The 9,937-nt window shown below is 52.4% G+C and overlaps 1 protein-coding gene across 1 annotated transcript; it reads right to left on the bottom strand.

The window, feature by feature from the left end:
- Positions 1-2,986: 2,986 nt before the first annotated feature.
- LOC116969979 (potassium channel subfamily K member 1-like) lies at positions 2,987-8,994 on the bottom strand. The gene is made up of 3 exons (XM_033016727.1): positions 8,444-8,994; positions 5,501-5,896; positions 2,987-3,416 (listed from the first exon to the last, which is right to left on the bottom strand). Exons 1-3 carry the CDS (start codon positions 8,760-8,762, stop codon positions 3,172-3,174), a joined length of 960 nt encoding a protein of 319 aa, XP_032872618.1. The 5' UTR covers positions 8,763-8,994; the 3' UTR covers positions 2,987-3,171.
- Between the last annotated feature and the right edge of the window lie 943 nt (positions 8,995-9,937).

Below are 9,937 nucleotides of genomic sequence, written 5' to 3' on the forward strand. Positions count from 1 at the left end.
TGGAGTAACTCAGCGGGACAGGCATTGTCTATGTCTCTCGTTTCCCTCTCCCCCGACTCCCAGTCTGAAGAAGGGTCTCGACCCGAAACGTCGCCCATTCCTTCTCTCCAGGGAAGCTGCCTGACCCGCTGAGTTACTCCAGCGTTTTGTGTCCACCTTTGAGTGTGAGTTGCTGGAGGGATAGTGAGTCATGATTCAAATTACATCAGATGGTATCTCCGACTGCCCAAAATAGCCTGTTATTCACTGCATGAAAGTCACTTCAACACCAGATAGACGACTTTTGAAAAAAAGCAGAGACTAGGGAGCTTTGGCCTTTAGAATTTCCAACACAGCCCTTTACTAATAATGACTGCAATTTTTAAAATTACATTTCAAGATGTGACAAAGATATTCTACTCTGTAGCATAAGAGATCTTCCCCTGCATTATCAAAGGACCGTCAGACATAGGAGAAGAATTAGGCCGTGTTTAAGAAGGAACTGCAGATGCTGGAAAATCGAAGGTAGGCAAAAGTGCTGGAGAAACTCAGCGGGTGCAGCAGCATTTATGGAGCGAAGGAAATAGGCGACGTTTCGGGCCCGAAATCCTGTAGGAAATAGGCAACGTTTCGGGCCGAAACCCTGTAGGAAATAGGCAACGTTTCGGGCCGAAACCCTTCCGGGTTTCGGCCCGAAACGTTGCCTATTTCCTTCGCTCCATAGATGCTGCTGCACCCGCTGAGTTACTCCAGAAGAATTAGGCCATTCGGCCCATCGAGTCTGCTTCACCAAAGACAGACACAAAATGCTGGAGTAACTCAGCAGGACAGGCAGCATCTCTGGAGAGAAGGAATGGGTGACGTTTCGGGTCGAGGCTCTTCTTCAGACTGAGAGTCTGGGGGAGAGGGAAAGGAGAAATATAGACGGTGATGTAGAGAGATGTTGCACCGCCATTCAATGTGATCATGGCTGATCATCCCCAATCAGTACCCCGTTCCTGCCTTCTCCCCTGACTCCGCTATCTTTAAGAGCCCTATCTAGCTCTCTCTTGAAAGCATCCGGTGAACCGGCCTCCACCACCCTCTGAGGCAGAGAATTCCACAGACTCACCACTCTCTGTGAGAAAAAGTGTTTCCTCGTCTCCGTTCTAAATGGATTACTCCTTATTCTTAAACTGTGTGGCCCCTGGTTCTGGACTCCCCCAACTAAACTAAACTGAAGTAATAACTGAACTGTGAAAGTCTAGACAAATATATGTTCTATGTAGGAAGGAACTAAGTCTGAAGAAGGGTCTCGTCCCGAAACGCCACCCATTCCTTCTCCCCAGAGATGCTGCCTGGCCCGCTGAGTTACTCCAAATAAATGCTCTAATTCATTTACTAACATTATCTGTAAGAAAGAACTGCAGATGCTGGTTTAAATTGAAGGTAGACACAAAATGCTGGAGTAACTCAGCAGATCTGAAGAAGGGTCTCGACCCGAAACGTCGCCCATTCCTTCTCCCCAGAGATGCTGCCTCACCCGCTGAGTTACTCCAGCTGTTTGCGTCTACTAACATTATCTATTAGCTTAGCATGATTAACAAACATACGTGTCACGGTGGAGAGACAGTACGTCCCACTGTCATACATGAAGCATTGTCCAAACCATTTATAGTAGGCAGTCCCAGAGTCATCAGCATATCGCCATGTTCAATAATCTGTGTACGAAGGAACTGCAGATGCTGGTTTCCATCGAAGACAAGACACAAAATGCTGGAGTAACGGGTGGTCACGGTGGTGCAGCGGGTAGAGCTGCTGCCGCACGGCGCCGGAGACCCGGGTTCGATCCCGACCACGGGTGCTGTCTGTACGGAGTTTGCACGTTCTCCCCGTGAACTGAGTGGGTTTTCTCCGGGCGCTCCAGTTTCCTCCCACACTCCAAAGACGTACGTGCGGGTTTGTAAACAAATTGGCGTGGTGTAAATGTAAAAATTGTCCCTTGTGTGTGTGTGTGTGTGTGTGTGTGTGTGTGTGTGTGTGTGTGTGTGTGTGTGTGTGTGTGTGTGTGTGTAGGATAGTGTTACTGTGCGGGGATCGCTGGTGGGCTGAAGGGCCTGTTTCCGCGCTGTGTCTCGAAAACAATACTAAACTAACTCAGCGGGACAGGCAGCATCTCTGGAGAGAAGGAATGGGCAACCCTTTCGGGTCTGGACCCTTCTTCAGACAGAGTCAGAGGACAGGGAGACAGAGATAAGGAAGGCTAAGGTGTGAAAGCAAGACATCAAAGGGGATGAAGTTCAAGGAAAATGTTGAATGGATCAACAATACCTAGTGGAAGCTGACAACGAAGTATACAAAGATAAGGAGGACAGTCAGATTGGTTGTATAAATAATCTTATGACAGGGATCTAAGGCAGCAACAGGGACCTTGTTTTTATTGATCTAGACTTCCCTTCGATTCCATCGACCACAAGCCGGATATTGAAGCATTGGATGGTTTGAGAGTTGCAGGAGGAAACCGGAGCACCCGGTTTAGAGGGCGGTGAATCTGTGGGATTCATTGCCACAGGTGGCTGTGGAGGTCAAGTCAATGGATATTTTTAAGGCAGAGATAGATAGATTCTTGATTAGTGCGGGTGTCAGGGGTTATGGGGAGAAGGCAGGAGAATGGGGCTAGGAGGGAGAGATAGATCAGCCATGATTGAATGGTGGAGTAGACTCGATGATCGAAATAACTCTCTGGGTGAAAAAGCTTTTCCTCGGGACTGAGACGAGAAACTTTTCCACCCAGAGAGTTGTGAATCTATGGAATTCTCTGCCACAGAAGGCAGTGGAGGCCAATTCACTGGATGTTTTCAAGAGAGTGTTCTTAGGGCTAACGGAATCAAGGGATATGGGGGAGAAAGCAGAAACGGGGTACTGATTGGGGATGATCAGCCACGATTATATTGAATGGTGGTGCTGGCTTGAAGGGCCGAATGGCCTACTCCTGCGCCTATTTTTCTATGTTTCTGTGATGGGCCGAAGGGTCGACAGTAATTCTGCTCCCATCACGTATGAAGATGGATGACGGGCTAGGTCTAGAGGGGCCGAGTGGCCTGTTCCTGCTTCTATGTGCAGTGGGCAGCAAGGAAACAGGCCCCCGACCCCTCTTGCACCCCCTAGCCCCTAGTTCAGCAGGAGGTCGGTGCCTTTAACGTTCCCCCTCCATCATCGGTTGTCGGGGGGCAAGATGGAGTTGTACGAAGGGGGTGCGTTGAGGCTGGGTGGTTTGGGGGTACGGTCTGTCTGGGACCCCTGCAGGATTGTCCCCTCGTCCGTCTCCTCCTCCTCCCGACCCTCCTCGTCCTCACTCAGCGGCAAGTCGAACATCTGGGTCAGTCCGTGGAGGCCGGCCAGTTGGATGAAGGTGCGGAGGAGCAGCAGCATCACAGTCAGGCCACACAGCAGGAACACTACAGGGGGGGGACAGAGGGGAACGTTAGTCACTCACTCGCTACAGGGGGGACAGAGGCCACACAGCAGGAAAACTGCAGGGGGGGACAGAGGGGACAGAGGCAGGATGTTAGTCACTCGCTCGCTACAGGGGACAGGGGGGGACAGGGGGGGACAGGGGGGACAGGGGGGACAGGGGAACACTACAGGGGGGGCAGAGGCAGGACGTTAGTCACTCGCTACAGGGGGGACAGAGGGGACAGGGGAACACTACAGGGGGGACAGAGGCAGGATGTTAGACACTCGCTCGCTACAGGGGGGGGACAGGGGGGGGGGGACAGAGGGGGGACAGAGGCCACACAGCAGGAAAACTGCAGGGGGGGGGACAGAGGGGGGGACAGGGGGGACAGAGGGGACGGGGGGGGGGCACAGAGGCCACACAGCAGGAAAACTGCAGGGGGGACAGAGCCAGGACGTTAGTCACTCGCTCGCTACAGGGGGGACAGGGGGGACAGGGCCACACAGCAGGAAAACTGCAGGGGGGGGACAGAGGCAGGACGTTAGACACTCGCTCGCTACAGGGGACAGGGGGGGGACAGGGGGGGGACAGAGGCCACACAGCAGGAACACTGCAGCAAGGGGGGGACAGAGGCAGGACGTTAGACACTCGCTACAGGGGGGGGACAGGGGGGACAGGGGCCACACAGCAGGAACACTGCAGCAAGGGGGGGACAGGGGGGGGGGGACAGAGGCAGGATGTTAGACACTCGCTCGCTACAGGGGGGACAGGGGCCACACAGCAGCAGGGGGGGACAGAGGCAGGATGTTAGTTACCCGCTAGAGGGAGCAGGGGGACAGGGGATACAGGGGTACAGGAGGGGGTACAGGGGGTAAAGGGGGGGGGGACATGGGGGGGTACAGGGGGGGACTGGTGTACAGGGGGTACAGGGGGGAGGACGTTAAGGACAGCACAGGAACAGGCCCTTCGGCCCACAATGTCCGTGTCGTACATGATGTCATTAAACTGATCTCCTCTGCCTGCACGTGACCCATACCCCCCCCCCCCCACGACCACGTCCACGCGCCCGTCTAAAAGCCTCTGACGCACCACGATCGCATCTTATGGAATTCCTGCCGCCCCACTTTAGCCGAGTCCCTGGAGCTGTTCTTTTATTAAAGAGGGCGGAAACAGGCCCTTCGGCCCATCGAGTCGGCACAGACCTGCGATCGCCCCTACAGACCCTGTACGTCTGTGTTGCCCCGGCAACCATTTGCGTGTTAGCCCAGAAGCAGATTTACTATCTTATTACAATCGCTCCACATCTACCCCAGCAGCAACATCAACTCGTGGAAGGCCCGGATAGAGTGGATGTGGAGAGGATGTTTCCACTAGTGGGAGAGTCTAGGACCAGAGGGCACAGCCTCAGAATTAAAGGACGTTCCTTTAGGAAGGAGGTGAGGAGGAATTTCTCCAGCCAGAGGGTGGTGAATCTGTGGAATTCTTTGCCACAGACGGCTGTGGAGGCCACAAGTCAGTGGATATTTTTAAGGCAGAGATAGATAGATTCTTGATTAGTGCGGGTGTCAGGGGTTACGGGGAGAAGGCAGGAGAATGGGGTTAGGAGGGAGAGATAGATCAGCCATGGCGGGGTGGACTTGATGGGCCAAATGGCCTAATTCTGCTCCTATCACTTATGACCTTAGGTTGACATTTGTTACTTTAACTGTAATCGTTTTAATCTCCTCTCAGTGTCCATTCTTCAACTCCCAGAGTCCAAAGACCTCGTTGGAGACACTCGGACTATCTTTGATCAGCTTTACCTTGCACTAAACGTTACTCCCTTTATCCTGTATCTGTACACTGTGGGATGCTGGATTTGTAATCATGTGCAGACAATAGACAATAGACAATAGGTGCAGGAGTAGGCCATTCGGCCCTTCGAGCCATGATCACTCTGGCAATGGAGGAGACCTCCATTGTCTTTCCGTTGTCTGGATAGCAGGCAACACGAAAGCTTGTTCCTGTACCTCGGTTCATGAGGTGAGAACTGAGAAGTTGAGGTAAAGCCCCAGGTGTAACTGTGGCTGGTGGGAGCATCCTTACATGAGACGGACAGCTTGTAGAGTGGCCGCAGGCGCTGACCGCTCTGTTCTCCGGGCACGAAGTCCCCGAGGCCCACGGTGGTGAGGGAGATGAAGCAGAAGTAGAAGGCGTCGAGGAAGGTCCAGTCGTGCTCGATGGCGCTGAAGATGGCGGACGGAACGATGAAGAAGGTGAGGAGCACCACCAGCCCCATGGTGAGCAGGTGGACCGCGGTCACCTGCCGCCTGCTGTAGCCCAGCCTCTGCTGGCACAGGTCGATGGGCCGAGTGGTCACGTACACCATCAGCCGCTGGACCAGCACGGTGAGAAACAGCATGGTCAGCGGGACTCCCACCAGGGCAAAGATGATGGAGAAGGCTTTGCCCCCATTGGACAAGGGCGTGGTGTGGCCGTACCCTGTGGACAACACAACACATGTGGTACAAATCAGTGTTTAAGAAGGAACTGCAGATGCTGGAAAAATCGAAGGTAGACAAAAAAGCTGGAGGAACTCAGCGGGTGCAGCAGCATCTATGGAGCGAAGGAAATAGGCAACGTTTCGGGCCGAAACCCGGAAGGGTTTCGGCCCGAAACGTTGCCTATTTCCTATAGTGGAGAGTGTACAACTCTTTGCATGGAGCGAAGGAAATAGGCGACGTTTCGGGTCGAATAGAAATATAGAAACATAGAAAATAGGTGCAGGAGGAGGCCATTCAGCCCTTCGAGCCAGCACCGCCATTCATTGCGATCACGGCTGATCGTCCCCAATCAATAACCCGTGCCTGCCTTCTCCCCATATCCCCTCGACTCCACTAGCCCCTAGAGCTCTATCTAACTCTCTCTTAAATCCATCCAATGACTTGGCCTCCACTGCCCTCTGTGGCAGGGAATTCCACAAATTCACAACTCTCTGGGTGAAAAAGTTTTTTTCTCACCTCAGTCTTAAGTGACCTCCCCTTTATTCTAAGACTGTGTGGCCCCTGGTTCTGGACTCGCCCAACATTGGGAACATTTTTCCTGCATCTAGCTTGTCCAGTCCTTTTATAATTTAATATGTTTCTATAAGACCCCCCCCCTCATCCTTCTAAACTCCAGTGAATGACAGCATATAGCACCAGGTCTATCCCACAAGGCAGCACAAGGATCCAACTACCACCCAACGACCAAGGGTTCCGTTTAGTTTACGACCAACAGCAAACTTGGAGCAACTCAGCGGGTCAGGCAGCATCTCTGGGGGACATGGGCAGGTGACGTTTTGGGTCTCCCCTCCCTCTCTCCTCTATCTCCCTACCTCTCTCCCCCTCCCCCTGTCCCCCCCATTTCTCTCCCACCTCTCTCTCCCCCTTCTCTCTCTCCCCCCTCTTCTCTCTCTCCCCCCCATTTCTCTCCCACCTCTCTCTCTCCCCTTCCTCTCTCTCCCTCCCCCACCTCTCCTCTCCCCCTCTCTCTGCCCCTTCTCTCTCTCCCCCCCTTCTCTCTCTCTCCCACCTCTCTCTCCCCCCCTCTCTCTCTCTCCCACCTCTCTCTCCCCCCTTCTCTCTCTCCCCTTCTCTCCCCCCCCTTCTCTCTCTCCCATCTCTCTCTCCCCCCTCTTCTCTCGCCCCCCTTCTCTCTCTCTCCCCTTCTCGCTCTCCTCTTCCCTCTCCCATTCTCTCTCCCCTTCTCGCTCACTCCCTCTCTCTCCTCACCTCTCTCTCTCTCTCTACCCCTCTTCTCTCTCTCCTCTCCCCCCTCTCCCCTCTCCCTGTGCCCACACATGTGTCTGCCTGCTGCTGTTTGCATCTGTCCACTCTGCAAGATGCCAACACCCTGTATCTGGGCATTCCCAGCCGGGTGGGCGAGAGGCTCCACTGATTCGCTGTGGGTTCCTGCAACAATGAGATTATCCCAACTATTTAAACCAGGACTAGTTGACCGAAAGCCTTGCCCTTATCTGATTGGACCGGTTTTGTGTGTCAAGGCAACCATTTGTCCTCATTTCAGCAGTTATTCAACAAATAAATTATTCCAAGAAAACTAAACGTCAGCGTTCAGTAGAGTTACTCCAGCACTTTGTGTCTTATCCCCGGTGTAAACCAGCACCTGCAGTTCCTTCCTGCACATTTGTTTCAGCTTGTTGCCAGGACGATGCATTAATCAGAAAGGACTCAACCTTTCAGCCGAACAACACAAACTTGTCCCTCGCCTGTTGTGTTCATGTATTATCCTGCTCTGCTTTTGGGAATTAAAGTCCATTGTCCTTACAAACAACAGCTAACAAACCTCAAGCTCTCCCAGTTCCGCAACACCTCAACATTTGCATATATTACTCATTGCAAAAACACGCAAAGAGACTTCTCAAAACTCGTCGTAACAATAGAACCTTGAAAATACATCAACCTTCTCACAACATAGTTATATATTTAACATCGTTTGAAATTGTATCAAGCCATTTCCAAATTTAATGTTCCACGTCTGATTTTCTTTCCTGATTGTTAGAGGGGCCATGAAACATTTGACACAGGAAAGTTTAAAAAAAAATGTTTGGGGTGGGGGGGGAGAATTAATTTGGTGGGAAAAAAATGAATAAACTTTTCATCCAAATTAATTTCTCCCCAAAATTAATAGAAAGTTATTATAGGAAATTAACTTTTGTTTTCTTGGACCTGAGGGAAAACTTTGGGGGTAATATACTTAACTTTGAGGAAACATTTCACTTTGGCAGAAAACGTACTTAATTTCGAGGGGAAACATTTCTTAACTCTGAGGGAAAAGTTATTAACTTTGGAGGACAACTTCTAAACTTTGAGGGGAAACTTCTAAACTTTGAGGGAAAACTTTCTAAACTTTGAGGGAAAACTTTCTAAACTTTGAGGGAAAACTTCCTAAACTTTGAGAGACAACTTCTAAACTTTGAGGGACAACTTTCTAAACTTTGTGGAAGTTTTATTCAAAGGCAGCACAGAATATAAAGCTGACACTCACCGACTGTGGTGACTAAAGTGCTGGCGAAGAAGAATGAAGAGGCGAAGTCCCAGTTTGTGTGGTGGCTGGCGTTGCTGAGGACCGAGACACCGTAGCCATCGGCTCTCAGCACCCGGGAGAGGAAGTGTTCCAGCTCGGCCTCGCTCAGGCAGCGGCTGCCGTTCAACAGGCGGCTCTTGAGGACCTGCAGCTCCAGGTGGAGCCGGCGCTCATGAGGCCGCTCCACCAGCGACACGGTGAGCGCCCCCAGCAACAGGTAGCACAGGTAGAAGAGGGCAAGGAAGACCAGCGGCTGCGAGGGGCAGCGGCTCTCGGCCATCGGACCGGGTACTCGCTCACCTGGGACACACCTGGTCCCGGCTCCGCTACCGCCTCGCTCGCTCCCCGCCCGGTGCCGACAAGAACCGGGCAGGTGAGGCAGGGACTCGGCCAGGTGAGACAGGAACTCGGCCAGGTGAGGGCCAGGTGAGGCAGGTGCCGGACAGGTGAGGCAAGGACCGCCGCCCTCTCCAGCAGTCGATGCACTCGCCTCCTCCCACTCTCTCCTCCCTCCCTCTAACCAACATTCTTCCCTCCCCTCCCTGACTAACACAACCTTTGACGCGCTTCCTAATCAAGAACCTCACCTTTTACCTCGGGGCAGGACAGGTAAATGAAGAATCAGAGGACACAGGTTTAAGCCGAGAGGTTAAACATTTAATAGGAACCTGAGGGGCAACATAGGTTGGTGAGTGTATGGAACAAGCTGCCCGAGGAGGTAGTTGAGGCTGGGGCCATCACAACATTTCTAAGACACTTGGACAGGAAGGGTTTAGAGGGATGTGGGACTGGCTGAGAACGGGCATCTTGGTCGGCATAGATCAGTTGGGCCGAAGGGCCGTTTCCGTGCTGTCTGACTAAGAACCCTCAGCAGAAACTAGGAACTGCAGATGCTGATTAATACACAAAAGGACACAAAGTGCTGGAGTAACTCAGCGGGCCAGGCAGCATCTCTGGTGAGTTTGAAGGGTCCCAACCTGTAACGTCACCTATCCATGTTCTCCACAGATGCTGCCGGACCCGCTGAGTTACTCCAGCATTTTGTGTCTATCATGGAAAATAGGTGCAGGAGGAGGCCATTCGGCCCTTCGAGCCAGCACCGCCATTCGTTGCGATCATGGCTGATCGTCCCCTATCAATAATCGATAAGGGAATCATGTTAAGGGCCACACACACAGTTTAAGAATAAGGAGTAAGCCATTTAGAACGGAGACGAGGAAACACTTTTTCCACAGAGAGAGTGGTGAGTCTGTGGAATTCTCTGCCTCAGTGGAGGCAGGTTCTCTGGATACTTTCAAGAGAGAGCTAGATAGGGCTCTTAAAGATAGCGGAGTCAGGGGATATGGGAATGGGGATGATCAGCCATGATCATATTGAATGGCGGTGCTGGCTCGATGGGCCGAATGGCCTACTCCTGCACCTGTTGTCTGTAGTGGAGGGTAAAGCCAGCCAGCC

This window comes from Amblyraja radiata, unplaced genomic scaffold (genome assembly GCF_010909765.2).
Source record: "Amblyraja radiata isolate CabotCenter1 unplaced genomic scaffold, sAmbRad1.1.pri scaffold_458_ctg1, whole genome shotgun sequence".
NCBI lineage: Eukaryota > Metazoa > Chordata > Chondrichthyes > Rajiformes > Rajidae > Amblyraja > Amblyraja radiata.

Excerpts from the sequence above, each read along its gene's own strand:
- LOC116969979 (XM_033016727.1), bottom strand. The coding sequence starts at position 8,762 with ATGGCCGAGAGCCGCTGCCCCTCGCAGCCGCTGGTCTTCCTTGCCCTC. Across the intron at positions 5,897-8,443 it reads CACTTTAGTCACCACAGTCG|GGTACGGCCACACCACGCCC; the intron begins GTGAGTGTCAGC and ends TGTTGTCCACAG. Across the intron at positions 3,417-5,500 it reads CTACAAGCTGTCCGTCTCAT|TGTTCCTGCTGTGTGGCCTG; the intron begins GTAAGGATGCTC and ends CCCCCCCTGTAG.